The sequence below is a fragment of the Gaeumannomyces tritici genome (assembly GCF_000145635.1).
Source record: "Gaeumannomyces tritici R3-111a-1 unplaced genomic scaffold supercont2.10, whole genome shotgun sequence".
Taxonomy (NCBI): domain Eukaryota; kingdom Fungi; phylum Ascomycota; class Sordariomycetes; order Magnaporthales; family Magnaporthaceae; genus Gaeumannomyces; species Gaeumannomyces tritici.
The window spans coordinates 462,271-489,851 of NW_008804554.1; the positions used below are offsets into that span (position 1 = coordinate 462,271).

The 27,581-nt window shown below is 59.3% G+C and overlaps 10 protein-coding genes across 10 annotated transcripts; 5 read left to right on the top strand and 5 right to left on the bottom strand.

Moving 5' to 3' along the window:
• Positions 1-111: 111 nt before the first annotated feature.
• On the bottom strand, positions 112-1,414 carry GGTG_12994 (hypothetical protein; the record flags this gene model as incomplete). Its single annotated transcript, XM_009230896.1, has 4 exons — positions 841-1,414; positions 541-765; positions 171-439; positions 112-118 (listed from the first exon to the last, which is right to left on the bottom strand). Exons 1-4 carry the CDS (start codon positions 1,225-1,227, stop codon positions 112-114), a joined length of 888 nt encoding a protein of 295 aa, XP_009229160.1. The 5' UTR covers positions 1,228-1,414.
• Positions 1,415-2,682: 1,268 nt separating this feature from the next.
• GGTG_12995 (ankyrin repeat protein) lies at positions 2,683-7,025 on the bottom strand (the record flags this gene model as incomplete). The annotated part of the gene is made up of 3 exons (XM_009230897.1): positions 2,683-2,871; positions 2,960-6,580; positions 6,684-7,025. 3 exons carry the CDS (start codon positions 7,023-7,025, stop codon positions 2,683-2,685), a joined length of 4,152 nt encoding a protein of 1,383 aa, XP_009229161.1.
• Positions 7,026-7,511: 486 nt separating this feature from the next.
• On the top strand, positions 7,512-8,056 carry GGTG_12996 (hypothetical protein; the record flags this gene model as incomplete). Its single annotated transcript, XM_009230898.1, has 2 exons — positions 7,512-7,641; positions 7,737-8,056. The coding sequence occupies 2 exons, from the start codon at positions 7,512-7,514 to the stop codon at positions 8,054-8,056; spliced, it is 450 nt and encodes a 149-aa protein (XP_009229162.1).
• A 15-nt stretch (positions 8,057-8,071) lies between these two features.
• GGTG_12997 (hypothetical protein) lies at positions 8,072-9,845 on the bottom strand (the record flags this gene model as incomplete). The annotated part of the gene is made up of 3 exons (XM_009230899.1): positions 8,072-8,648; positions 9,396-9,672; positions 9,749-9,845. The coding sequence occupies 3 exons, from the start codon at positions 9,843-9,845 to the stop codon at positions 8,072-8,074; spliced, it is 951 nt and encodes a 316-aa protein (XP_009229163.1).
• GGTG_12998 (hypothetical protein) lies at positions 9,815-10,831 on the top strand. The gene has a single exon (XM_009230900.1). It carries the CDS (start codon positions 10,107-10,109, stop codon positions 10,368-10,370), a length of 264 nt encoding a protein of 87 aa, XP_009229164.1. The 5' UTR covers positions 9,815-10,106; the 3' UTR covers positions 10,371-10,831.
• A 1,615-nt stretch (positions 10,832-12,446) lies between these two features.
• Positions 12,447-16,370, bottom strand: GGTG_12999 (nucleoporin NIC96). Its single transcript, XM_009230901.1, has 2 exons — positions 13,191-16,370; positions 12,447-13,106 (listed from the first exon to the last, which is right to left on the bottom strand). Exons 1-2 carry the CDS (start codon positions 16,194-16,196, stop codon positions 12,786-12,788), a joined length of 3,327 nt encoding a protein of 1,108 aa, XP_009229165.1. The 5' UTR covers positions 16,197-16,370; the 3' UTR covers positions 12,447-12,785.
• Positions 16,371-16,624: 254 nt separating this feature from the next.
• On the bottom strand, positions 16,625-19,529 carry GGTG_13000 (hypothetical protein). Its single transcript, XM_009230902.1, has 5 exons — positions 18,911-19,529; positions 18,782-18,797; positions 18,587-18,724; positions 17,949-18,518; positions 16,625-17,849 (listed from the first exon to the last, which is right to left on the bottom strand). The coding sequence occupies exons 1-5, from the start codon at positions 18,922-18,924 to the stop codon at positions 16,791-16,793; spliced, it is 1,797 nt and encodes a 598-aa protein (XP_009229166.1). The 5' UTR covers positions 18,925-19,529; the 3' UTR covers positions 16,625-16,790.
• On the top strand, positions 19,432-19,763 carry GGTG_13001 (hypothetical protein; the record flags this gene model as incomplete). The annotated part of the gene is made up of 2 exons (XM_009230903.1): positions 19,432-19,508; positions 19,559-19,763. 2 exons carry the CDS (start codon positions 19,432-19,434, stop codon positions 19,761-19,763), a joined length of 282 nt encoding a protein of 93 aa, XP_009229167.1.
• Positions 19,764-20,907: 1,144 nt separating this feature from the next.
• GGTG_13002 (hypothetical protein) lies at positions 20,908-22,823 on the top strand. The gene is made up of 5 exons (XM_009230904.1): positions 20,908-21,148; positions 21,278-21,405; positions 21,654-21,723; positions 22,068-22,149; positions 22,460-22,823. Exons 1-5 carry the CDS (start codon positions 21,056-21,058, stop codon positions 22,564-22,566), a joined length of 480 nt encoding a protein of 159 aa, XP_009229168.1. The 5' UTR covers positions 20,908-21,055; the 3' UTR covers positions 22,567-22,823.
• Positions 22,824-24,780: 1,957 nt separating this feature from the next.
• On the top strand, positions 24,781-27,382 carry GGTG_13003 (hypothetical protein). Its single transcript, XM_009230905.1, has 2 exons — positions 24,781-26,785; positions 26,914-27,382. The coding sequence occupies exons 1-2, from the start codon at positions 25,735-25,737 to the stop codon at positions 26,943-26,945; spliced, it is 1,083 nt and encodes a 360-aa protein (XP_009229169.1). The 5' UTR covers positions 24,781-25,734; the 3' UTR covers positions 26,946-27,382.
• The last annotated feature ends 199 nt before the right edge of the window (positions 27,383-27,581 follow it).

The window sequence follows — 27,581 nt, forward strand, 5'->3', positions numbered from 1 at the left end:
TGAGCGGCTTGAGGATCGCGTCCTGCTCGTCGCCGACAAAGTTGCTGAAGAGGAAGCGCGCGCCGCTCGTGTACATTTGTATCATGACGATGATGATGCCGCGGATGAAGGTCATGTACTCGGCCATGCCGTCGTCGAGCAGGACGGACTGGAAGGTGAGGGCGTAGCACGTCGCGAGCAGCGCGTTGCCCTCGTCCGAGGTGAAGCTTCCGCCACCACCGCCGCCGCCGCCGCCGCCGCTGCTGCTGCTGCTGCTGTTTGCTTGCTGCTGCTGCTGCTGCCGCTGCTGTCGAGCCCGCCGCGGCGAGTCCGCGAGGGCCTTTTTGACCGCCTTGATGGCCTTGAGACGGTGCGACATGGCGGCCTCGTAGAGGCTCGGGTCGTCCTGCGCGAGGTCCGAGGCCGCGAGGCCCAGGACAGCGTGCATTAGATAATCATGCTGTTTTTTTTGTTTTTTTCCCACACCCAGTGGATAGGGTGGTAAGTCGTCAGCAACCTTTACCTTGAGGAACAGATGGTGGAATAAGAACACACACGCACCTCCTGCGACAAACAAGGCACCTCGTGGGTCCAGACGGCGTCGTTGTTGAGCGGCTGGTGAGGGTAGCACCGGAGCAGAAAGTGCTGGAAGAAGCGCATGTCCTGGAGCGTGAAGACGGGCGCCTGGTGTCGGGGCTGGTGTACTACTACTAGCGCCGCCGCGGGGTACTCGCACTTGAGCCCCGTCTTGACGCAGTGCCCGCACGCCGGCCTGTTCTCTTGGCACTGCCAGGGGGAAGGGGAAGGGTCAGTTCTCCTGCTCGCATCGATAGGTACGGAGATTGGGGGGAAGCATGTTACCTTGATGCGCCGGCGCTTGCAGTTGAAGCAGCCCCTCCGCGACTTGGTGTGGCCCCTCCTCTCCAGCCGCTGCTTGGGGGGCGGCGGCGACCGGCTGCTGTCGCCGCTGCTGCTGCTGTCGCCCAGCGGCACCTGCGCAACAGCAGTAGCAGCAGAATAAGAAGAGATGGCCACCTGAAACGACGACGAGAAGGCGCCGAGGGGCATCGCCGGCTGGGGCTCGCTGCCGTCGCCGCCGCTCGAGCGGTTCGAGGCCGAGCTCTCCTCGGCGAGGTAGTCGGCGTCTTGGGCGGACTCGAGGAAGGCGCCGTAATCGAAATCGTCCGGGCCGAAACCGGCCGCGAGCAGGGACGGGGGAAGGCCGCCGGGCTGCTCGGTGAAATCCATGGCCCAGGACTTCTGGTCTACGGTCAAGGGAGTTTGTCAATTGGCAGGACGTGATGGTTTATTGGGCCTGTTTATGATCCCTGTTTTACTCCTTTCAATCAAGCTTCTCCTGATATAAAGCCGAGACGGGTCGAGATGTCAACCGAGAAAGAAAGCGAGCAGGTAGTTGCGTCAACGAGCCCAGGTCTTTGTACCTTCGTCGATCAACGGGTAGCACGTGCTGGGTTGGCGGTGGCTGTGCCTCGCAAAGCCCACTTGGCCAGCGACCATCTCGGCTGCGGCTCGAGTTCAGCTGGAGGCCAGGCACCAATCCCAATCCCCTCGCTGTCATGGCCAAGGCAACCACCCTCCAAACGGGCCGCTGAGAGCTGACATCTGCCGGGAAGCGAACCCGGGCACGGGCAGCTGCTTGCTAGCTGCCCTTTGAATGGAGCTCGTGGGAGATAAAAGGGTATAGATCCGCCTGAGGATATCCACAAAGCTAGCCGAGGCCAAACACGACCTCGACGAGCAAAAGGTCCCCGGCAGCAAACGTCACCACCAACAATGACCATCACACCCTCCGCACCACCATTCACCACCAGCGGCTCATCCGATCGACGAGCTCTGCCGCCGGGCGCCGCGCCGCGCCACACCGCGCTACTCCCGCCGGCCAGTTCACCCGCGCTCGGCGTCTTGGATCAACGGCCCGGGTAGCGGGGAGAGTGGCCGAGGTCTACAGCGCATGATTCAGGTGGCCTAAACGGCCGTAATAATGGCTAGCCGGGTCATAGATGAGCGGCGGTGCACCAGGACCCAACACGGCCGACACGCTGTCTCCAACCGACAAAGTAGAATTCCATACCCTACTCTACTAATCCTATTCTGACACCCCTCTCCATTCTACCCAGAGACCCCCCTTGCGCTCCTGTCCGTGCCACATCCCCAAACTCCCTTAGAGAACCTAGTGGTTTTGATGTTGTAATCTTTGTTGTTTTCAATCGCCCACTCTGTAATAACAAAAAAGGAAACGAGTGTCAACGTAAAGAACATATGGGTTAACCCGCTCCCCTTGGTGGTGACAAGACAGTGATAGAAAAATACGTCGGGCGCGCTCCCACATGCCTACGAGTACGGGGATAGCCCACTGCGCGCTGAATGATACCTATACTGAGTAATAAAAAAAAAGCCGCGCTTGTGCTGCTTCTGTAGAAACCAACGACGAGATAATGAAACGAGCCTTGTGCAGTGTGTGTGGGACGACGAAAGATGGAAGAAAAAAAAGTTACAAGGTTACTTATAAAGTGAAAAAGGAGGCTGAATCTGAAAAGAAAAAGGAAGCAAGAGGACGACCGGCTGAGTTGACAAAGATCCGCCACCCACGAGCACCACAAGCTCCCAGTTCCCCGTCGCCCCTCCCCAAACTTCCCGCTCCGATATAAGAAAAGAAAACTGCGATGGTATCCATGATATATTTCACATGGCTTCACGCATACGCTCGGCGCCACGTTGCAGTAGCCTAGTCATCGACTGCTGCTGCTCGGCGACCCTACCAACGCTTCCTGCCGCAGCATCCCCAGGGGGCAGCAGCTTGGATACGGCCGAGATGATGGCCGGGACTCTGCTGTACAGTGTGGCGCAGAGCACGACGAGGAGCACGGGGATCTGTTTGGTTGACAAGTCAGTTCGTTAGCACAAGCGTTACATTATAACCCCTTGCCCTTCAAAGGAAAAGGAAAAAAAGGAAACATACCCAGATCATAAACAGGTTCCGATCAGACCGGAGTCCCTTGCGTTTCTCGGCGTGCGCCCGCCTCAGGTTGTCCTGCTGCTCCTTGGTGATGGCGTTCTTGCGCCCGATTTGCAGAAGCTCGGGCAGTTGCTGCCTTGCTGCCATCGACGATTCCGCCTCCATCTCGTCGTCCTCCAGCTCCACCTCTGACGAAACGGCCGTGTTGTCGTAGAGGGCTGCGCATTTGCTGTCCGCCTCGGCCTCGGCCGCCGCCATGGCCGCCGACGCCTGCTTGGTATCCAGGCCCGAGTCCACCTCCCTCGGCGCCTGGTCCTTCTGCGGGAAGATCTCCTCGTAGGCCGGTGGCGGCGCCGCAGAGTTGACCAGCGATGAGAGGTCCCACCACTTGCCGTCTTGTGTCGGCCGCTCGCCCGCAGCATCCGGCCTCCCCCCTCCGCCAATGTTGGGCACAAGTGACGAGATGCGCTGGAACACGGGGGCCGAGTTAAGGTAGCCCTGGTATTCCGACAGAGGCGGCATGACTGGGAAGTTGGGCATCTGCGGCAGCGCGGGCATGTGCAGAGCCATGGCCTGCTGCAAGTGCTGGAACTGCGCGCTAAACTGCTCCCTGAGCGCCATCATGGCCGCCGATGGCGACGGCGGCGCTGCAGGGTCCTCGTGAGCAACCGCCGACTGCATGAGCCCTTGTCTGCTCCCGTCCAGAGCGCGAGGTGATGAGCTTGGCCGCCTCATGTCAAGCCATGCGTCGCCGGCCTGATCCACCACCTCGCCTCCCTCCTCTTCGGTTGCCATCTCCGAGTACTCCGGGCTCTCGCCGGACGACGACGTGCTCTCCGACTCCTCGGTCGAGTACTCCTTGGCCACTGGCTTTGTAGAAGGTGGCTCCCAAAGAGACCGCAGCGATGTGGCGCTACTAGCCCTGCTATGAAGAGATCCGCCGCTCCTGGACCGCACGTGTCTCTCCAGTCGCCGAATAGCCTTCAGCACCTCACGCGACTGCGACAGGTCCGCCGCGGTCAGGCCCGACAGCGTCCGTATTATCGGATCTGCGCCCGCGTAAATCAGGCGTCGCACAATCTCGGGGTGATTGTTGAGCGCCGCGAGGTGTAGGGGTGTGTAGCCTCCCTTGTCACGGGCGTCTGGGTTGGCGCCCCTGGCCAGCAGGCCAGCCACGAACCGGTGAAGACCCAGCGAGCAGGCCAGGTGCAGCATGGTTTGGCCTGTGCGCCTCTGCAGGTTCAGCCGCGCCTTGTGGGTGCTGTCGTCCAGGTCGATCAGATCCAGGACCTTGAGGAGTTGCGACTCCAAGGTGGCGCCGTTGAATGAGAAGCCGTTGAATCCACCGCCGCCGACAGGTCCCTGGCTGCCGCCGGACGATGAGCCCCAGCTAGGGTTGTCGCCGCCTCCGATTATACGCCTCGCCACGTCTCGCACGTCCTCTATCTTGCCAGTCATCTTGTGGCCGAGCACCGAAAGCGCGGTGCGCATCAGCTGCTGCTCATCGTCATCCACATACTTAAACACGGGCTGCTGCTTATTGGCAGACGTGAATGCCTGCGCCGCTGGCTGGCCATTCTGCTTGAACGTCACCAGCACAGCACCGGATATAGGAGACGGCGGCAGCAAGCAGACCAGCGAGCTCTCGCCCCAGAACGTGGTAGTCGTCGCCTTCTGGTCGCCGAACATGACCTCCAGGCCTTGGAAAAACCCACCACCCAAAATGGTGACTTCGATGCCGCCTGACTTGGGTCCCTCGTTCGGAATGATCTTGTGGATGACCGACAGGGGTGCTCGGGGTTGTGCCATCTGAAGTGGTAGTGAGTAGAGGCCGTTCGCGAGGGCTGCCCGTTCCAGATGTGCCTGTTGCTGTTGCTGTTGCTGTTGCTGTTGTTGCATCGCAGTTACGCTATTCCTGAGGTTGTTCGGGCTAGGGGCACGGCTGGGATGCGCCGAGGCAGGGGCCGAATACAACTGGGTCATTGCCAAGTTGTTGTCCACGCTTGCGGCTCGGGTGCTGCCGTTGGCTGTCCCGAACAGCGCTTGCTCGTTGCTGTTAGGTGTTAGGGGCCCGGGGTTGAAGCCCTGTGGTGCGCCGCCAGGGGTCTGCCCAAACAGCGAGTCCGCTGAAACTGGGAAGGACGTCATGTTCGGCGTGAAGGGGGAAGTAGCTGTGGATAAGGCCGAGTTCAGCTGGCTGGGAGGGCCAGTAGGTTTCGCTGCCGATGGCGACTGCGCCGTCTCGAGCCTGGTCATTGCGAGCCCCGACGGCACCTTGGTCATGCCGCCGCTGGACTTGCGCTTTTTGGCGCTTGGTCCCGAGTGGCCATTTGGTGAGACGGGTCTCGAAAGGTTGCGGGCGGCATGAGAGGCGGAGGCCGAGGAGGCCTGGGCGGCGTTGGGGGGGATCGATGAGGGAAACGTGACCGAGACGGTACGCTTGAGGGTAGGGTCGGACTGGTGCGGGGCGGGGAACGGCCTCGTCCCGGGGCTTAGCGTGGCCGAGTCTGCGGGCGACTGGGCAACAGTTCCCGGCAACAACGATGTCTCGGAGCTCGAAGCGGTCGTGGTAGGCGCCGCGGACGCGGGAGGGCCCGTGTGGGTCTTGTGGTCGTCGGTTATCATGATGGATTCGGACAGCTGCTGGGCAATGATGTTGTCGGCGTGGTCCTTGATGGTGAATATGACGCGGAACCCGCCCTTCTCGCCATGGTGCCGGCAATAACATGCTATACGCATTGGAGCATCAATGACGCCCTCGGTGATGAAATGCCCCGCCTGCGTGCCGTTGGGCGCACCGGCGTTGGCATCCTGCCACTCCTTGACCTCGTGCGTGTTGAACACAACCACACGGCGGCGCTCGTCCCGGGTCCAGTTCTCCTCCTCCTCGGGCTTCTTGGCCTTTTTCCGGGCCGCGCGCTTCCGCTCACGCGTGATGCATCCAGTGCATATATGCACTTCACCCCCTTCTTGCGGCTTCGTCTCATCCTCCTCACCCTCCGGCTTACGGTTAGCCGATCGCGGAGAAATCGCCGCCGCCGCAGCGCGGGCACAGGCGCGTTGATATAGCTCAGCGTTCTGCATGGCGCTGGTGCAGACAAGCATGACGGAAAGTTCCAGGGTATCCGGGGATCTATCCGGGCGGGGCTTGGCGATGAGCTTGGGTTTTGATATCGTATGCCGAGGGAGGTGAAGCCTCTTGATCCCAGGCGGCAACGGTGAGAGCTTCAGCTTGACGGGAATCTGCGTCTCGACACGCGATTTCAGAGGCGTTTGGTTGATTATCAAGCGGCAGGGGGTGGCGCCACTGTAGACCGGCTGGGGGCACAGTGGGAAGCCGGGGAAGCCCATGGGGAGCCCGTGGTTGCCAAACAGTGCCGGAGGATTATGCTGCCCGGGGGTTCCCGGGAGACCGTTAGCAAAAGAGAAACCGCTGGTGAAAAGCGCGCCGTCGCTGGCGATGCCCATGTTGGTGGTGTTCATAAAGTCCATGGTTGGGGACGGCGAGTTATTGAACACGGCCGAGGGCGACGAGCCTTGGCTGAAGACCATGTTGGACGAGGGCGAGACCTCCCTCGATCCATTGGTCTTGAGGCCATTCATGGACCGGGTCAGGGAATATTGCTGTATGCCGAGGTCAGTAATCCATCCATACAGCAGCCGAACCATGTCTCTGAAGCGTCGCCACCCGTCCGCGGGTTGCAGGCGGCGGCCATGTAGCACTTACCGAAATGCCCTTAGCGTGTCCCTTGGCGTGGCTATGCCTCGCGCCTGGCGAAGTCTGCTTCCCATGCTTGGGAGCCTTGGTGGAGGGGCCGGCGCCGACGCCATGGGACTGCCGCGACGGAGGGGGTGGTTCGGAGGGGCCGGTCGCGAAGGGGCTTGGAGTACTCGCGGGGCTGTTAAACTCAAAGGTTGAGTTGAAGGAGGATTCGAGGGCGAATTGGCCGCCGATTGACAGCGGATTTATGGTTCCCTCGGGAGCGAAGGTGTCGTTCAAGTCGTCATCGGTGTGAACGAGGTCCTCGACTTTCCATTCGTGGTTGAGGTCCAGCGCATCTGTCATCATTTCGTCGCCAGCCGCGAAGCCAGTCTTGGTTGACACGGAGCTCGCCGTCTGCTTGGATGAGGACGAGTCGGAGGATGAGTCCGGAAATGTGGAACTGGGCGACTCCGGGGAGCTCGCCGAGTTGGACAAGGGCGGTGGCGGGTTCGGCCCCGGGGTCAGCAGGGCTTTTTGGTTGTCCACTTGCGCGTCATATGCCTGTAGTGCGTCTATATCTTCGCTGTTGATGAATTCTGAGTATGGGATGTGCGATTGGTCCAGTCCGTCGTCGGAGTCGCCTAGATCAAACTCGGCTGTTAAACTTGCGTGGGCAGACATCCCGACCTCGGTGTGTTGTGGCGCTGACGAAGGTTTGGAGGGGAGAATGAGGCGCTGTTACGTCAAACGCGGCATTCCTAGCACCTCGGAAAAAAATACAAGGGGCAATACGCCAAGTATGGAAAGGCAAAAAGGAGGCAGCAAAAAGGCAAAAAGAGGCAGAGCAACCCGATGTGTTCTGCTCGGCGTCTTGTCGTGCAAAAGCAAGGCCTCGAATGGCTGGTCGCGGCTTCGCGTGTTGCGTCGTTGGAGGTCGAGCTGACTAACTGCCGCTCGGTCGACAAGTGCCGCGGCTGTGCGAGTTTGGGCAGTTGAAAGCGACGTTTGGGGCGACAGTTGATAGTGGCCGCGTGACACCGGCGACTTGTGGTAATGGAGCAAGCTAATTCTCGTGAGAGCAGGCGCCGGTCCAGACTAGCATCGTCGACGCGGGTGGGGCCCTAGACACGGCGCAGAAACGCAAAGATGACCACTCGCGGGTCTGGGGACGGCAAATGACAAGACGAAGCTGGCGAGGAAATGGGGGGAATCGGCGGCGTGGTGTGAGCGGTCCGTCGCCGTGGTCAGACAGCCCCGAGCGCTGGTGGGAAAATTGCGATGGGCGTTTCGGGGCGGCAGCCGAGAGCGCAGTGCGTGTGGGACGAGCCGAGACGGCGGGCAGGCCAAACCGCAGCGCAAAGCGAGCTCCGTCGGTCCCTCGATGGCTTGTCGGCTGAGCTATAGCGAGAGGGTTATTCGGTGGCGGGCTGTGGCGAGCCGTACCGTTTCGTAGATGGAGCAACAGCCTGGTGGGTGACGGTTGCCGTGGTCGTCGGGTCGTCGGGTCGTCGCGGGGGTCGTCCGGCCGGGGTAAGGGACAGCGTCGTCGTCGTCGTCGTCGGCTTCGTTGGGGTCTGCCGGCTTCGTGGGTTGTCGCGGACTGGACAGTGGAACAGACTCACACACTCAGCGACGCGGGACGGTGGCGCATGTCGGGTGCGGATGCTGGTAAGAATTATCGTCAGGGTCTGTCGGGGGCTGTGGTGCGTGACCAAATGCCAGGACTGGATTCCCGAGTCGTTGTCGGCGACTGGGATTGACAGGAGGAGCAAAAAGACTGGAGATTTCGGGTGGAGGCGGTGACTGCTTGCTGCGAGAGTTGCTGCGACCGGATTGGCTGGGTGGGGCCCGCCTCTGGTGGTTGGCTGGTGCGTGGTGGCCACCGGGACCAGACACTGGAACTGGACCAGACACCAGCTGGGACCCGACTGGGACCAGAGACTGGCAGCAGGCGTGGTCACGGTGGAGCCCGCGCTGGATTCGTGGACCCTAATACGCAGCAGGAGCCCTGACTTGGCTCAATTTGATCCCACCTCCGCTGCCGGGCCCAGGAACAACAGTCCAGCCAGCCAGGCCGCGAGTTTCGAGCAGGGGCACGCTAAGAGTTTTCTGCTCTGCAGTATCTGGCTGAGGGCACGCCGGGACAGGCGGCCAGCGTCCGGTCTTGGGGAGGGAGGGGCCAGGTGGTGGGCTCTTTTGGCTGCGGGAAAACCCTGTTCGGGCCGTCTACAGTGTGCGTGCGGGCGCGGGTGCGTCGTCTCTTGTTGCCTGCGTGGGAGGGATGGGTGGGAGGATGGATGGATGGATGGATGGATGGATAGATGGATGTCCGATATCGAAGCTGCGAGTTGGGCCTGTCTCTCTGACTGCGTCTACTGGCGGGGTGGCGGGATTGGATGCGTGATGTGCAACCAGGAACCAGGGGGGGCCACCAAAATGGCCTGCCGAGGGCATGCAAAATAATACAGTCAGCCCTGTGCGACAAAAAAGCGCGGGCAGCACAAGTTGTGCAATACACAGGTCAGGAAAGGACAAGCAGGTTGATGATGATGATAAGGGCTGGTCGAGTCTAGACGATAGGCTTGACCGTCTATGTAAACACCCAAGCCAATGTTGCGCCCTCCGTGTTAGAGTTTCCATTGTGCCTGAGCTGGCTCGACTTGAGAAGCACCAGCCCGCTCCCCTCGCTTCCCCTGGGCGGATGGACAGCCGGGGCGGACAAGTGGAACACTGGACGGCACTGGCGACGCAAAACTGCAGCACACAAGACGTGCCCGAACCCGGTCTTTCCGGCGCGGCGCAACCACTTGCAGCATCCTGTGCAGAGTCTGTCGTGTGCGCCCCCATCCCTTGTTTACCTCCTCCACTTTCGCCTCTGCCATGCAGGCTCCGCAGGCTCTGCAGGCTCTGCAGGCCCCCTCGTTGTCTAGCCTCTGTGCCTTCTGCCGGCGTGGATAGAGGGCGTTGATACGGGGGACCGAGAATGTCGTATCATCCATGCCGTCTTCGAACTCTATTCCGTCCAAAACCGCCGCCTCTCACGCACCTTCAAAGGCTAGCCCTCAACGGTTAACCATGCTCGGTGTGACCAGCTTGACCGCCTTGGGCTTGGTGCCTGGTGGCTCTGCGCAACAGCAGCAGCAGCAGCGGCGGCGGCGTGCGCCCAAACTCCACGGTGAGATCCATGACCCGTATCGGTGGGCGTCAGTCGTCAACGAAACCCGCAAACGACAAAGCGCTTGCGTGCTGCAGACCGCATCGACGTCTTGGCAGACCAATCCCCTAGATAAATACATAGCTGGGTTCCCAGCCTTGGCCAGCTGTTCCAGCCGCCCGCACAGCACCCACCGCCCTCGTTCCAGTCTACTAGCAAGCAAGCAAGCAAGCAGGTCCTTCCTTGGCTGATGATGAGCATGCCGGCATGGTCAGCTGCCCCCGGCCCCGTGCATGTGGGATATGGGAAACCAGCCTGGGGATGATGGGGGTGGCCCCCGTCCTCGTTCGCATCCTGAGCCTGGGTGCGGGAGGCTACTGTACGGCAAGGCCAACCAGTATGGGGACAGACATGCAAACAAACAGACCGCCATGACGAGTCCGACACACCTCTTCCACATACAGACCTCGGGCTCCTTTCTAGGCCTCGGCCTGGCCAAGCCGGTTACCTTTGCCCACCCCTTCCCCGATATGACAGCCTGCAAGGTGCATGGATGACATGAAGAGGGGTAGTTGAGGGGTGACGCACCAACAAACCCCAACGCTCGCATCGTCCCCAACGCCTTGCCTCAACGTTTGCTGACCTGCAAGGGGGTGGGCGAGTGGCTGAGGGATGCGTCGCCGAAACGGCCTCGAGGATTAGCCAATCCGGGGATGCTGACGACATGATGCGACAGAAGGCTCTGTGCCCTGGTTTCCCCCCAGCCCTGGTCAGACAAAACGTCCCGCCGTTCAGATCGGAACCGCATCAGGAGAGGTCTGGTAGCGCTCCAAGTGCCCAAGATGCAAGCGGCTGTTTGTTCTGCCGGGTGCCAGAGATTGAATACCTAACCATGGCCGGGGTGGAAATGCAGATAAGAAATTTGCGTGCCACACAGCTAAAAATGACTGATAGGGAGCCAGCTCAGCCAGTTGAGACTAGGAATCACAATCTACAGGTCACAAACCTTAGTACGGTGGATCCTGGTGGTGCATCAGTTTGGCTTGGTTTTCTAAGGGAAAAAAATGTATCTTGCTCCACCGCAATAGTGTTTGTGATCCCTGGAACCTCCATGGACGGCTACATGACGAAACCAACGGTCCGCTTCTCTAGCCCATTTCATTCCTGTCGTCCGTCCTCGCCAGCGTGGGTTCCCGTCCCGCCCCGAGTCTTATCTTCCGTTTCCACCCAGAGAGCCACGTCGAGTTACACTTTTCACTTCGCCCTGCAAACACAGGGTAGAGTACATGGCTAGGTAGGTAAGTAGTAGTAATGCGTCTAGTCCAAGAACCTTCCGGCTTTTATTCGCCCCTCCGCAGGGTGGGCCGGATGTGACCCCTCGAAGCAGGGAATAACAGCAGCAAAACGACGACACTGCACGACAGGTCGCATATCCGAGTCCATCGACAGTCGCGAGCATAGACTTTTTCGGGCCGGATGTGGGCTCCTCGCGAGGGTCCTTCTGCAGATCCGACCTCGGGACCGAGACATGGGACAGACGGCTATAGCAAGACAAGGAAACAAAGCTAGCTTGACAAGACAAACAACGAGCCGCCACGAACTGCGCTTCGTCGGACGGCCCAAGGATGGTTCCTGTGGCCGCCACTACAGAAACCCCGAATGAACGCCTTGGCAGATGGAGCTCTGCGCTGGCACCAGACACTAGCAGCCAGACCACAACTTAGCCTAGAAAAAGAAAGTCCTCCTTGCCGCGATCATTCCCACCTCCATCGCCCCCATACTGTGGATAATCGGACAAGTCTAGGTTTTCAGCTGCAGCTGGAGATGAGAAGAAAGGACAAGAAAAGAAGAAATGAAGCAAGGCTCACACTAGGAAATTGACAACACACACGAGCGCCGTAGATCCTGAATGCGACCTGTCAGAAACGGGATTTTCCGATGCGTAAATGTGATGCGACAACGCGGTCCCTCCGATTTTTCTGGCATCCGGTTCCACCAAACTTCTGACTTTTTGCCTTCCCATGATCCTTTGCTCCGACCATTTCTCTCCGGCCCGGCCTTCTTTTGACCTCGTTTTCTTTTTCTCCTGGGCACACGAATAAATCAAGAACCCTACCCTAATCGCGACCTGAATAATCGATGACGAAGAGAAGACAAGAAGAAAAGTGGCCCCAGCTTCCTGCGTCGTCGCTCCCCCAGATCCGCCGCCCGGCACGATGCACGAACCGCCCACTCCAGATCTTTCTTTTTCTTCATCTCTTTCCCATCCCGACACCGCCGCGTGGCCCCGAGCAGGGGTTGTCTTCTCACATCCCGCCAGGGGGGGTCAAAGCCCAGATGAGAGAGGAGGGCTCGCGTTTTTGAACCACGCGAGAGAGGCTTGGGAGGGGGAGACGGATAGTCTTTTCTAGCGCCGAGGAGTTTGCGGTGTGTTATTTATAGAGATCGGTAGATATGTACCTACGAAGAGAGCAATAAGCGATGGAATAATAGAAGAGGAAGCAGAAAGAATAGTGGGTAATGAAGATTTCTCAAGATGCAACTACATCACATATAGGCCGCGCTCGGTGTGTGTCTGCATTTTGCACGGATCTTCCCAATATCGCTAAGCCTCACCGAGCAGCAAAGAGGCCTCTCACTTGAACACGACTCCTTTCCTACATCTCGGCAAGAAATGTGTGTGAATGGATGATGATTGCTGGACGACGAAATCACTGGGTCGTTGAAACGACGTCTCTGCAAGCGATTCTAGATTTCAACACGCCACTTCCTCCGTGGAGGTGGCAAGGCTGCTACATTGAGGGCTTGTGACAAATGTCAACAAGCTCTAACAAGTGATTACATCACTGACAACAAAAGCAAGGAAGGGGACGAGCCATGTATTATCCCGCATTCACCTTAGACCGCCGCTCTAGTACCATTGAAGAAAGTCATTCCACACCAAACCCATTCATCCGCGCACACAGGCCCCCTTAGTCCGCTGCGGCCTTGGCCAGCGCCTCGAGAATGGCGGGCGGGAACCGGTAACGGAGCTGGCTCGTGTAGGTCGTCAGGTCGGCTGTGATCTGCTTGAGCTCGTCGTAGAGGGCGCGCGCCGTGGACTCGTTGCCCGTAAAGTGCCCGCCCGCCAGCCGCTCGCGCTGCCGCGTGCAGCACTCGGTCGTCCACATGACCAGGTTGGGCACGTTGGCCGCCACGGGCTGCGACAGGCCCGCGAACACGCCCGCGTAGTGTCGGATCACGCTCGGGTCACCGCTGGCGTCGAGCGGGAGGATGTGGATGTTGCGGATTTTCTAGGGGTCCGGTTGTCAGCTTTGTTCTTGGGTGATACAAGGAGTGTCGACTCTTTGAGAGAGGGGGGGAGAAAAAAAACTCACATCCAATGCCTCTGGCCAGCTCTGGGCCCTAATAAGGTCCTTGATCTCGCTCATCTGCAACAAGACGCTGCACGCGTTCCGGTTGCCCTCCTGGATCCGCTGCCGGAACATGGCGTCCTGCTCGTACATGGTGAGCATGGTGCGCGCTAGCTCCACGGGGTCGTCGATGGCGGCCAGGCTCAGGCTGGAGCCGACCTGGGCCTCGGCCTCGGCCCCGGCCACGCGCGGCTTGACGGGCGCCAGGCGCACCGGCTGGTAGTTGCCGCCGCCGAACCGGCCGCCGCCCTCGGCCGCCGAGGCCGACTCGAGCGCGATGGCCTCGCCCAGGCTGCGGCTGACGAGCCCGACGACGGCGTCGTAGTCGCCCGCGAGGTGGTTGAGCAGCACCGCGTCCGTCGTGCGCCCTGACTCCTCGGCCGCCCGCGCTGCCTCGAGCGAGATTGCGCGCAGGAACTCGGCCTCGTCCTCGAGCGCCACCAGCCGGCCGCGCTCCTCGATCATGCCGCGGATCCGCCGCCCGTCGGGCCGGATGTCGCCGATGAGCTTGCTGAATTCGCGCGTCTCCAGCACCAGCGCCCGCAGTGCCTCGTGGCACAGCGCCGCCTGCTGCCGGTCCGCCTCGTTGGTCGGGTTGTCCATGTTGAGGCAGATGAGAACGACGTAGTCGACCGCGGCCGCCACGTTGGCCGCCCTGAAGTCCTGCGTGTACAGTCCCACGAGCGGTGCAAAGTTGATCTGCATGAGGCCCCTTGTGTTGAAGCTCTTCAGCTCGTTGGCCGTAGACATGGCGTCTGCGGGACGCAGGAGACCGTAGTACTCGAGCGCGATGGCAAAGTGTACGGCATCGGTGCGCGAGTAGGCGTACAGGTAAGCGATGGCCGCTTCGTACATGCCAGAGAGGATCTGGAGGAAGAAGAACATGGCGAAGGATCCGCTGCTAACCTCTTCAGCCGAACCCTTAGAGGCGAAGAGCTTGCTGCCGATCTCCTGTATGCTGGACTGCAGCTCGGCGAGCCCGTAGGACTCGCTGGCCAGTTCCGACACACGGTCGCCCTCGCGAGCCAGGTTGAATTGCAGCCAGATCCAGTCCTCGACACCTGTCTTAAGGTTCTCGAAACCACGGTTGGCCAGCTCGCAGCGCCCTATGACCTTGTAGCAGGCCATGCGGTACGGGTCTATGGAGCCCTCGGGCGCGTTGCGTACCCGCTGTTGATACTCGTTGGCGCACCACTCCTGCATTGGCTTCTTGAGCCGTCGATCCTCGCTCGAGGCGTAACTGTTGATGTAGCCAGAGAAGGTCCGGTCGATACTGCGGAACTGGCTCTGGTTGTCGTTGACGAATGTCGCCGCATCCGAAACGTGACCCGTCCGCAAGAGGTAGAAGACGATGGCCCACACGTACTCACCCTGCACCTGCTGCAGCTCGACGTTGTCGGGAGCCAGGTTCTTCTTGGCCGCGAGAACCCGGATATACGCGCGTATCTTGCTGACGATGTCGGGACGTCCGCCGAGGTTAGCTTCGAGTGGCGCTTTGGCAATCGTATTCTCAATCTCCTCGAGCGCCTGCTTCTCGAGGTAGCGGTTCGCGCCGGCCAGTATCCGCTTGCGCAGGTCAACCGCCTCCTGTGATCGGGGTTGTGCGTGGATATAACTCTGCGCAAACTGGCGCTCCTTGGCCGTTGCGCCGGGTGTTTCCGGGTCGGCGTCTGGATCCTCGCCGACGACCTCCACCATTGCCTTGTAGGCCTCGACAAGTTTGGGCGCGTAAACGTCTCCAGACCGGGAGACGACATCGGCGAATTCGTGTAGAATCGGATACGGCTGCTTCATCATGCGGCTGTCGTTGAGAACGTGAATCTTGTGAATGAAGCGCTTCTGCTTCTCGTCCAGGAACCGCTCGTCCATGGGGACCAGGCCGCCGATGGAGCTGCTCTGGGTGACCATCTCGACATCGACGAACTGCGACCCGTGGGGTCCGATGCGGCTGGGGCTGCCGATGACGGATCTCAGGAGACCAGTCCGACCGAAGACGCTCTGCCTGGCGCCGCCACGAGCCGGGGTTCCCGGGGTGCCAGCGCCCCCGGCGTTCCTCGACCTCTTGGACCGACCGAAGCCGCCCGTGGCATCCCTGCTGGCGGCCCCGGCGGTCGACTGACCGAGCCTCTGGTTGTCCTCCCTAGGTTTGATGCCAAAGTGCTCGTATATGCGCTTCCGCTGCTCCTCCCACTCCATGGTGACGTTCTCCTCGAGGAAGCTGTCAAAGTCGCGGACGGACCGCTCGAGGCCGTCGGCGATCATGCTGAGAGTTGTCCTGGACTGCAGGTTCGATAGGTACGCATCGACGTCGACCTCGCCACCACCAACCCCGGTCCCAGCAGGCGTTCTGCCGCCATCTGCCCTGCCGCCAGCTCGCGCCGCAAAGGCCCCAAGGTCTTTCACAGCAGTGCCCGGGTCGACGCCGGACCCGGCGAGGAGGTAATGCGCCCTTCCGTCGAGGGGAGCGCCGCGGGGGGCGATCTTTCGCACGCGCTGGTGGAGGTCGCTCAGGCCCAACTGGAGGCTGGGGAGTTCGCCGATTCCGTCGGCGCCGTCGGTCTGCTTCTTTGTCTTGGCCAGGATCGAGTCGAACAGAGCGGCGCTGGGCGCGTTGTTGATGCTCGAATTGTTGTTGTTGACGCTAAGCCCAAGGCCGCCTTGCTGTACCTGTGCCTGGGCGACCTTCATTGCATGGATACCCGATAGAGTTGGCATACCAAGACTTGAGGCCGCGCCGCCGCTGGCGAGGAAGGCTGCTTGTTGGGCCCGCTCTTGTGGTGTTGGGCCGGACACGGTGGGTTTCCCCAAGGCGGGAAAAAGGGACCCTCCCAAGGGGGCGGCGCCCGGCTGTGCTTGGGGGGGCTGGCCGAAGATGGAGCCGGCGGGCGTTGTAGACAGCCCGCCGGCTGTCGACGCGCCGCCGCCGAAGAGGCCACCGCCGGGTTTCGAGGCCCCAAACAGAGAGCTCATCGTGGGTACGTCGACGAGGTCGGAGCGGTATCGGTCGGTATTGTGGGCTTCTGGGGCGGTAGCGAGTGGTATGACGCGCGAAAAACGCGTGTAATCGGTGTCTCGTTCAGGCGGCGGACAGCATACTGATCTCGACGTCGTTGCCTCGCGATGGAAAAGTTGATGGGAAGCTCGAAATCTGGAGCTGGTCGGTGCGCGTGGGTCAAGCAAGTGAGCATCCAGCAATTGGCGGTGACCCACACGGCGGCGCTTTCGTGCACTGTATGGAATGCACCACAGCCAACCTTTGAAGACAGTGCAATGTCTACTGTGTATGCTCACGCACCTTCTAGGCTGCAGCTCAGCCGTCTACAAACATCACCAATCCTCCAGGTGTCAAACGCCGCAATGCGCATGGGGGTCTCAGAAGGCTTCGTCGTGAGCGAGTATTTTTTTTTGTCGTTTTGTATTACAATATTATGACACTCTATGAGAAAACCAAGCCATAACGCCGTCCGTCTATCACCTAACCGATTTGTGTCCATCCAGATTTCTCCTTGCGCTGGGCGCATCACTAATCATGTCGCTGCGAAACGCAGTCTTCGGCCGCCAGGATCACGCCTTGACGGCCTCGTCCACCACCCTCCTGTACTCCTGCTGGGAGCGGCACTGCTCCAGGAAGACCTTGTACTTGGCATCCAGCAACCTCCGCTGTCCGGCGTCCGTGCTGGGCTTGACCGGGCGGCCTGGCTTGCTCATGCGGTCCATGATGGACCAGAGATCCTCGGTGGCGCCGTCAGCCAGGCCGTCCTTGCCGGCGCTGGCCGCCTTGGCGCCCAGCATGGCGGCGCCGTGCACGACGGCGGCATTGACGTAGCGCGGCACCAGCACCGGCATGTCACAGGCGGTGGCGATCAGGTCCATTAGCACGTCGTTCTGGCACTGGCTGCCGCTCATGAAGATGCTTGAGATGGTGTGGCCCGCGCCGTTCATGGCCTCGACGATCTGCCGCGTCTGCAGCGCGATGAACTCCATGGTGGCGTAGTACAGCAGCGCGAGCCCGTCGAGCGTCTTGTCGCTGCTCATGCCCACGTAGGCGCCCCGCATGTTGGGGTCCGCCACGGGCGACCGGTTGCCCCAGAGGTCGCCGTAGAAGAAGTGGTGCCGCGCCACGTACGAGACGGACGGCGCGGAGCTCTTGTCGGCGAGCTGCCGCAGGTGCTCGTTGAGGAAGTCGTAGATGTTCTTCCCCACGGCGGCCGCTTCGCCCTGGGCCTCGGCGCAGGCGGCGTGCGTCTCAATCATGTGCCGCATCAGCTCGCCCGTCGCCGACTGGCCGCCCTCGGCCATCCAGTAGCCCGGCACGAGCACATCGCGGTAGGGGCCCCAGACGCCATCGACAAACACGGCGTCCTTGGACATGGCCAGGTGACACGTCGAGGTGCCCGCCACGGCCGCCAGGCGAGTAAAGGCTTGCGCGACGTCATTGGGTGGCACCGTCTCGTCGAGCTCGTCGGGCGTCAACTTAACCTTAGCGCCGACCGTCCCAATCCAGCCTGCGTAAGCGTCAATGACACCACTGCCGACGGCGACGCCTGCCGGAAGCCCTAGCTCCGCGGCTGCCTTTTCGCTGAGCCCACCGACGAGCTCGCCGGCGCTGAGCCACTTTCCGTTCTGGGACACAGAATGAGGTTAGCATGTTGTCTCGCAGCAAATGTGTTTCCTTCCTGTGTTTTCACTCTTTAGTTCTGAACTGTTATGAAATAGGCTCACCACCCCGTTGACTCCACCCATGCGCTTGAAGTTGTCGTCAACAAGCTCACTAAGGCCGACTTTGTGATAGAAGTCCTCCTGCCAGCCCTTGACGCTGCCGTCGACGCCGACGGGGACGTAGCCCTGCTTGCAGACCGTGCTGCAAAAGCTTCTCGTCTCGCTCCCGGTAGCCATGTGGGTCAGTGCGTCGGCGAGGTCGTAGAACTTGCAGCGGTCAAAAAGCTCCTTGGGCATGTTGTTTTTGAGCCAGAGGATCTTGGGGATCTCCATCTCGACGCTCATCCTGCCGCCGACGTAGCGCAGCAGATTGTGGCGGGTCGCATTAATCTCCTCGGTCTCGGCAAGGGGACGATGGTCCAGCCAAAGGATGACGTTACGGTCGTTTCCATCGTTGGCAAAGTCGGGCCCGGTCACGGGCACGGGCTCATCGGTGTCGTGACTGAAGACTGCCAAAGAGCATGTAGCGTCGAAGCCAATGCCTCTGATGGTGGACGTGTCGACCAATGTCTCGGTCACGACGCGCTTGACACAGTTGCAGATGGCCTTCCATATGTCTGTCGTTGATTGTTCCTAGTCGCGACAGCGAGTTGTCAGCAACCCAAGCAGTTGAAGCCTGCAGAGACGTGCACAAGTCGTACATAGTGGGATCCCTCGAGACCCGACAAGGGCTGCCAGAGCTGGATGTTCTCGCTCGCAAGCGACTTGATATCTCCCGAGTCATCGATGAGACAGGCTCGAGCTGAGCCGGTTCCTACATCGACGCCAATGTAGTGCTCCTAAAACGCTGTCAGCGAAGTCGCGGCATTGACGTGAACGGTGAAGGTCCAACTTACTCGAACGACGTGAGAGCTAAGAAGCACACGACGATGAAGCTACCGGTCAGCCGTTGAAGTTATATAATAGGCAGTTTGGCGCATGGCTGTGTATCGGCCATAACCTGGATCCCCCAAAGTCAAACTCACTCAATTGTGTTCATGGTTTCCGATGTTGCTCCTCGAGAGGATCCAAAAGGTCTAGTTTATGGTGAAATCCAACGCAATGGAAGCTTCCTGCAAACGACAGCTTGTCTTTGCTGAAAGTCGACTGAGGTGGAAGGACGGGAGGTGATGTTTGGAGAGAACAGGATGAAGCCGAAGTGGGAGAAAGCTGGGTCTGGTTGCGGTTTTGTTCCGAGCCTGATGTCAGGATCTGCCAATCCAGAGAGCTGTCAGGCCAATGGCAAAGAGAAAAGTCGTACAACCCAAGCGCGGGATGGGGAGGAGTGTCCTAATTGGGGAAGCCGAAGTGCGGATGGCAAAGTCCAGATGGCCATGGCATGCCCTGGCGGTGGCGGCAGCTCCGGTGCGGGGCCGAGCTCAATCAGCGTGCAGCAGCTTTCCCTGGAGCACAGCTTGATTGACGCGATGCTCAGTCCCGTCCCAGCTTGGAGCTCCCCAACTCCCGTTCCGCCGAGCGGGGAAGTTGAGCTTTCCACGCCCGCAAGATGAGCGAGGTCTACGCGGCGAAAGAACAACTCGGCACCTCAGCACCCCTGAGAGATCTTGCGGTCTACGGTCTACGGTCTACGGCCGCGCATCCTAGATAACATCCTAGATTACTGCTTGCGATAGACACCGCGGCACCGCCACGCCCGCCCGGGTCCACCATTTTCTGCAACTCCGCCCCGCAAAACGTAGCACGGCGCTGCACCGATCGCGGGCAAGCAGGGCCTCGACCTTGCCATACGAGGTCGCGACCGTCGCCGATCGGCTCGGCATTGCCTTGCGTAACACTCCGCAGCCCCCGCCTGGCACGCGGCCTACGATTTTTTCTTGATTGGTTCCGTGGTTGCTCGCCTTCCTCCCGAGTCTGCATGTCTCGGCACACAGATCCGTCATCTGTTATCGGTGGCGACGGCCATGGCCGTGTTGCCACACATGCCGCGTGAATCGCATGCGACCTGCAGTGTCGGAAGTAAAAGCGAGTCGCGAGTACGTTGATCAGGAACTACCCTTTCAGCCGCCAGAGACGAGACGGAGCCAGCCATTTACCCAGGGCATCCCTTGAGACTGGGCTGGGTGGTAGTATGCAGTGCCTATTTACAAGTACTGCCATGTACGTCTTATTTCTCTTCTTATTTTTACGCCTGCTGTTATCCCCGGGAGCTCTTATTCCTGCTGTTTTTTTTTGCTCTTATTCTTATCCCGATTTTTATTCCATCCTATTCTCATCGGCTAACATAACAAGTTTGTAATGGACGGTCAGCACGTTGGCGGCGTTGAAAAGAATGCCGGGGATGCCAGCCATTGGGTAATTTATTTGTGAAGAAAGCGGGATATATGCTTGGTGGTGTTTCGTTAACGCATTTGACGAAGGCGCAAAGAATCAGGTTGACAAGCAGCAACGGGAGATAAAAACAGTCTATATTGGAGGGCAGATTGTATATGGAGGACTCGAAGGGGAACTAATTGCTCGGCACCATTCCTTGCAATCGGGCAAGAGTTCGCGGGGAGAGAAAACGAGAGCCAGACGGAAGTTCATGCTTACTTGAATGAGCCAAGGTTGATCTCCCATCATCTTCCATATTGGTAACCCAAGTGTCGGCGAGGACGGGACGAGTCAAATGCCAAGCTGAAGACATCAGAAGAGATGGATATTTTGGTTCGTGACTTTGTCCTAGCGAATGAGTTTATATTTAACTAGGTAAGCGGTTCTCCAAGGATCTCTGGCCAAGACTTTGCAGAGGTGGCTGAGACGGCATTCGTGCTTGAGATAAAAATGTGTATGGGAATGGTGATGCGTTCCTGGTGTTGACTGTGCGTTTGCTAGCCTGAGTCGTGTGGGCTGTTGCGGCTACAGCTGGTGCCTGCATTTGCAGCCCGATGAGGCACTGAAAATTGATGCCTGCTCAGCGTCCCACGCCCCTCCAAACCACAACAGCTTGGCTGCAGCAAATTGATGAACCCCACGTTCTGACCTTGAGACTCTTCGCTGCTCGCCGTCACATCCTGCACCATTTTCCACTTTCCCATCACGCCCGTCAAGTCACTCGAAACGGCTAAAGCGGCAATTTTTGACAGCTGAACAACCGAAAGGAGGCCAGAGGGAGCATAGCCCCGCAGTTCGCCATGGCCGATGCAGAGATTGACCTCAGCAACGGCGACGTCTGGGACGACTCAGCCCTGATCGACTCGTGGAACCAGGCGCTCGACGAATACAAGGTGAGGAACAAGAGGTGGAAGTGAAAGCTCACCAGCTCCCATTCACATTCACCTTCAACCACGCGTCGTCACCACTCCCGCATCCGCGCCTCGATATTCTCGCTGACGCGTTCACCTCCAACGTCGCAGAAATACCACAGCATCTACGCCGGCAAGAGTAAGGGCTTGCAGCCATCATCGCCGTCGCATCAGCCTCCAGCTGCTTCCACAGCTTCCGCCCCAGGACCTGAGGCAGCCGACGTTCCAGAATCCCAAAAGTCAGCCCATTTCCCACTCTTGTGCCCACTTGGGCAATTTAAGCATCTTTTAAGCGTGGAACAGGATCCCCATTCTAACACCCACGGGGGGAGGGGCGTGTGTGCGTGGTTTGGGTGTGTGGGTGAGTGAGAGAGTGCAACGAGGGAGAGCGTGCGTGTCCCCAAAACACACGCCGCCACTCTGCCACACCACACAACCACACCCGCCCAAGCCACCCGCCCGTTCACAGGAAACCCTCCGAAAACAGACTGGATGCCAAGACTGAAACAAACAAGGTCCCACCGGTTCCGGGCACTCGCGAAACATCGGCCGGCAAGGTAAGACCTCCTACTCCCGTGGCACGCGCCCGCAGCGAACCAACCACCATGCCGTCGTCATCGCCACGCTTTGCCGTTTGCCGTCTCCGTCCCATCTTTTGCAATCCCCTTTGATACGCCCTGACTTTCTTTTGTCCTTCCGGCTGCTTGTGTCTTGCCACCCCGGGCGTTGTCACGAAAATCCCGGAAGATCCAAAGGCTTGGCTTTTCGGCTACGGACGGGATGGGCACCTACCTTTCCACGTGTTTCCCTCTTTTCGGGATGTGTGAACGCCATCAGGGCAGGTAGACCTTGAGACGATTTGCGAGAAGGTGATGGCTAACGGTAATGTCATCCCCCGTAGGAAACCACCGGTAGTGTTGCAGACCCCAACGGTGTTGCCAACGCCAGGATAGCTCCGCCGCCCGAAGCCCTTATTGGTTCTGGTGAGTTCCGGACCCAGTGTCTTGTTTCTTCACGCCTGCACAGCCACCGGCCCCCTTCATCACGGAAAACTGGCGGCATCAGTATTGGCATTTGCTTGGCTTCTTGCTTTATCCCTTACCGCCAACAGGATTCTTCTCCCTCGACCAGGCTGTGACTTGGAAGCCTCCTTCCACTCATCCCGCTTCCTCGGTCAGGGGTGCTGGTGTGTGTGTGGGCGGCTTACGCAAATCGATCGGATGGAGACGGATCCCTTGCTCTTGTCAGGGGCCAACCCGTTTGGCTAATGAGAAATCCCTGTGGGAACGACAGTCCAAGATGAGGGCCTCAAACCCATGTTGATGGCTTGGTATTACGCTGGCTACTACACCGGCCTTTACGAGGGACAGCAAAAGGCACCGGCTCAACAGGAGCAGTGACAGAGAAACAGTCTGTCGAGGGACCGTGAAGGTCGTTCTATTAGAGAGAAGCATCTCGCTTCCGGGCCAAGAGCGGTCCCCACAGGTGAGGGCATCAGCTATTTTCTTGGCTGTTTCTTTGTGATTGTGGAAAGTAGGGCACGGTGCAAGTACCATTAAAACCAGGAAGGTAGTCAAGAACAAATGTCACAAATCGACCGAAATAAAGAAAAGGATAGACTAGCCAAGCTTCGGGGCCGTGTCAGTGGGCAGCAGCGCCTGCTTGGTAGCCAAGCTGTTGGCCGTGGCTTGTCCTCTGTAGGATTTCTGGGCTGCAACATGATCGACACTCCAAGCGAGCAAGTCTGCAGCGGCATGCGTTTCCAACGCCGGCCCGGCTTCTCTTGTCCCCTGGCCAGCGGCACGGCATTTCTGCCAATTGAGCGTTTGCAGTTCAGACGGAAGATCAGATTACCATGCTGCAAAAGGAGGCCTCTTTGGGGGCATGTGTGAACAGGAGAAGGAGGAAAACAAGAGTAAGAGATAGGCAGGCCAAACAAATCCAACAACACGCCCCCGCAAGGGTGAGAGTTATCTCCGGACCTGCCGGCCGCTGTCCCCCTTTCGATCTCCATCGCCATCAAAATGATCAACTCTATCAATCCGGAATCTCGGTATCCCCACTGCCCGCCATGGCAGGTCGCAGGGAAATAGCCGAGCAACCGAGGCGAACCAAAGGGCTGAAGGCAGGGCAAAGTTTTGGTATTTCTTTTTTTCTTTCCCGCCGAGCTTGTTATTGTGGAATGGCCGTTTATGTCCATCTACTCGTTTCTCGGTTGTTTCTCCTCGCTTTCTGGGATTATATAGAGTGTCAACATGTCGGGCATCGAGGTTCCCGCGCCTGTCCATGCTGGCGTTGCGAGAGACGGTTCGGCACAGGCCTAGTCCTGCCGATTTCGCTCCGCACCCACGCATCCATGATGATGCTTTTCCCGATCGCCGGGGGGATCTAGCCAAGGGAGGTCGTCACCGATGGCCTAGGGCGAGATTGCGGCTCCAGCGCGCGCACACGCTCTCACACGTTATCGCTTGCCAGGCGGGCTAGACCGAGGATTGCATCTCCCATCTTTTGACTTTCTTTCTCTATGCAAGCGCACACACACTCACACAAACAACAACACACGCCGTAATGCAATCTTAAAAATTCAGACGCTGCCTGTTCTGGTCACCGCCTTGCATATCGCGTAAACGCGCCTCCCCATTTTGTTTCCTAGGGGGCCCGGCCTTGGTTCTCCCAAGCTTGGCGATGCCCCGTATTGACAGTGCTCAATTGCTTTCTAACTGACCGATTCCGCCTCGACGAGCTGGGCACTGGGCCCCATGAGCGCGCGTGGCACCAAACACCTCCATTCCCACCGACAAACGTCGGGCCGAAACGTGGGTGACATCACCGTCCCCTGTCCCAGTCGTGGTCCTTGCCTGCGTACCCTGTCCACCAATCGTGTCGATCTGCATTTTTATTCATTCTATGGTTTTTTTTTTTTTCGGGCCCAAGGTGTGCTTGATACCTGCTCACCCTGTCGCAACAGAGAAAACGGCAGCTCGGCCGGCAGGGAGGTGGAAGGGCTGCGAAATGGGGGAGAGGGAGGCTGGCGTTGTGCGCCACCAATCAAGGGCCAGCAGCCCTCTGCGGCTCTGAACCTGGAACGGCACCCCGCCCGGCAGGGGCACTGGGCTCGCTTCGAAGCGTCAGGGGTGGCCCCAACTTTAATTTGAGATCTCCAGTTTGGATGGGACAGGAATTTCCCGCCAAGGTCAAAGCGAGCGGTGGCAACAAAGCAGTAGGCAATATTTGCATTTCTGTTGCGAGCCTGTTCGATTGAGTTGGTGACGGGGTCTTTGATGATCTGAAGACCGTTGGATCATGCCCACTGCCAGTTTCGTGGGCGACTGGCGCCGTGACCCAAGCCTCGTAGTTGGAGCCTCACTGTCAAAATAGTGCTAAATGCGAGACGAATCACTAGCAGATTTGTGTCGTTTGGTTCTCTAGCGCTGCAGACCTCAACCGAGGGCGACGTCAACCGTCAATGGTAGCGGCTACTTCTGCGGCCTGAGCGCCAAAACCGGGGTTCCGCTATTCCATTTCGGGCCCAGTGCCAAACACGCGAGCGACAATCCGAGACGAATCTGCCACAACCCCTAACCTCCGCTGCCGCCCCACCCAACCACGCACCAGGAAGAGCCGCTGCGATCCCCCTCCCCTTGGGTCTGCTTCTGCTGCCCTTTTCCAGCACATCCGTTGCCTAGGCTCCCCCGGCTCTGCCTAGGGAGGGTGTGCTGCTAGCAACCATCTGCGAGGCAAGAGGATGCAGGAACAAAAGAAGAAGCAAGATGGGACCGTGCTTGGCGGCGGCCGTGGGTTGCCACAGCTCCTGGGCCCTCAGCCCCAGAGCCCACCCGCTCCGTCTCACTGGAATCTCGGACGCTGCCAGCGCCGGCGAGGAGCCCTGCCACAGACAGAGTAGTGCTCGTACCTGGGCGCGCGTTTCCACCCGCGCGCGGCACCCTGCCCAGCCCGAACTAGGGCTGCTCCCCCCGTTTCGAAATATTCAGCACCCAGCCCAGAGAGGGAGAGAGAGGGAGGCACCCACCGAGAAGGCGGCCTAAAGTGAACGGTCCCCTGCTGCCTACCTACGGGATAGGCGACCCCGACTCGGCAGCGGGTGGGGGCAGGCCAGGCAAAGGCGAGCCGTCCTCTTTCCGTTTTCCCACCCTTGCCTCTGCTCTCACATCCCCTGCTCGGATGGAGAAGGGAGCGAGTTTTGGGATCTTCATGCACACTCGATTTAAGTCACTCCCATGCCCGGCCGACCTGCCTTTCGTCCGTCCTCTTTTCCCTCCTCCTCCCCCATCTCTTCCAAGCTGTAGTTGTTGTTGCTACCCGGACACTCATTCGGTTTAGTATCCTTCTCGCCGTCCTTCATTTATAATTTCGATTCTCCACGAGCAGGCACTCGCCATCCAGATACGATATCCCGCCGCAAACCCACGAGCCCTACTGTTTACAGTTTTTGGAAGAAGCATCACCAATAAAAAGGAGGCAGGACACTCTCGAAATCGGCTCGATCGTCGATTTCATAATCCTCCGGACAAAAAAAAAACAGAACCGAAGAAACACATACAGCCAAGATGAAGTTCTCTTCAGCATTCGCTCTGGGCTTTGCCACCCAGGTCCTGGCCAAGGCCGCCCACAACGTCTACCCGGTCAAGGCCCGTGAGGTCAAGCGTGACGGACATCTCAAGTCCCAGATGATTCCCATGGCCGAGCTGCCCAACGGCGCTGCTGAGCTTATCAAGCTCGGCATGTCTGGTGCCGGTCTCACGGCCGGTGGTGCCACCAAGACCGATGTCATCATCATCTGGGTCAACGGCGGTGGCGGTGTCGCGACCACCAGGATCAACGAGCAGTCGACTGTCACCGTGACCAAAACGGTCGGAGGAGGTGGTGGTGGTGGTACGGCGCCGCCGCCTGCTGCCACCCCGCCTGCGCCTCCCACTGAGGGCGGTGCCGTCGCGCCGCCGCCGCCGGCCGCCGCACCCCCCGGTGCCCAAGCTACTCACCAGGTTACCGTCGGTGGCCCCAAGGGTCTGTCTTTCGAGCCCCAGGAGCTCAAGGCCGCCATCGGCGACATGGTTGTCTTCACCTTCCTGAGCCAGAACCACACCGCTACCCAGTCTGCCTTCGACACCCCTTGCGACCCCCTTGCTGGTGGCATGGACTCTGGCTTCCAGACCAACGCCAACAACACCATGAACCCGCCTCCCCAGGTTGCGATGCAGGTCATGGTTGAGACCCCGCTTTGGTTCTTCTGCCGCCAGGGCAACCACTGCGGTAACGGCATGGTCTTCTCCATCAACCCCACCGCCGCCAAGACCCACGCCAACTTCCAGTCTCTGGCCATCAAGCAGAAGGGCAAGGGCAAGAACACTGCCATCACCGGCGGCGCTGCTGCTCCCGGTGCTGGTGCCGCCGCTCCCCCGCCCGCCGCTGCTCCCGCCGCCGGCGCTGGCTCCGCACTTCCTCCCGCGCCCGCCGCCGGTGCTGTCGCCGGCAGCGGTCCTCAGCGCGGCGCCGGCCAGACGCTCCCTGACGGCTCGTGCCAGTGCACCGTCATCTGCGGTGCCGGTTCCTTCCCTGCCGTCGCCGCCCAAGGCCTGGGCGCTTTCGGTGGCATGCCTGGTTAGTGCTCTCTCCTCCCCATCCTCCAGTAGCGATCCCTTCCCTGGCTCGACAACGGAAGGAATCCACAGGCGAAGGCTTTACACAAGCGGCTGGTGCTAACTCTACCACCCCTCGTTGAAAACTAGGCTCCGTACCTGCTGCCATGATGGGTATTTAAGACCAATACGGCTTTTACAACTCCTTTTGTATTGATGAATGACCACATTTATGGCACGCGGGGTCTCGGAGGGCGAGTTTATACCTTGTTTATCTTGAATGTTGTACTAGACTCACCATACCATAACGCCTTTTTTTCTTCGCTTCCCTTGGGGCTCCAAGAGAACCAAAAATACCCTTTTGGCTAGATGTTTTTTTTTTTTCTGTTTTCATTTCCTCCCTTCTTCTTCCGCAAACCACACTCTTCTTTTGGGTAATGGGGCGAGGAACTCCTAAACACACCCGAAGGGTTCGTATCCCTGGATGACCTTAATAAATGAATACTTTCTTTGTGTTAAAACCAAAAAATAAAAACATAAAAAAGAGATGTTGGCTGGTTTCAACTAAACAGCTGTTCTTTTCCCCCTTGCTATAGCAGGCGTGGAACCCAATATGTGCTGTTTTAAATAGGCGTCCTTTGTCGGGGTGGTTTTGGCCATTACTCGAGCTGCGGATCCAATCGGGTACTGGGGGGCAGCCGCCAGCAAGCAGCCAAAGGTTTTGCATCTCGATGGGTTGCAGTGGCGGTGGCGGCGGAGCGTTGCCTGGCTCCCAAGGCTCTATTCTTGTCCGTCGCAACTCGGGGGTGATGTGATGG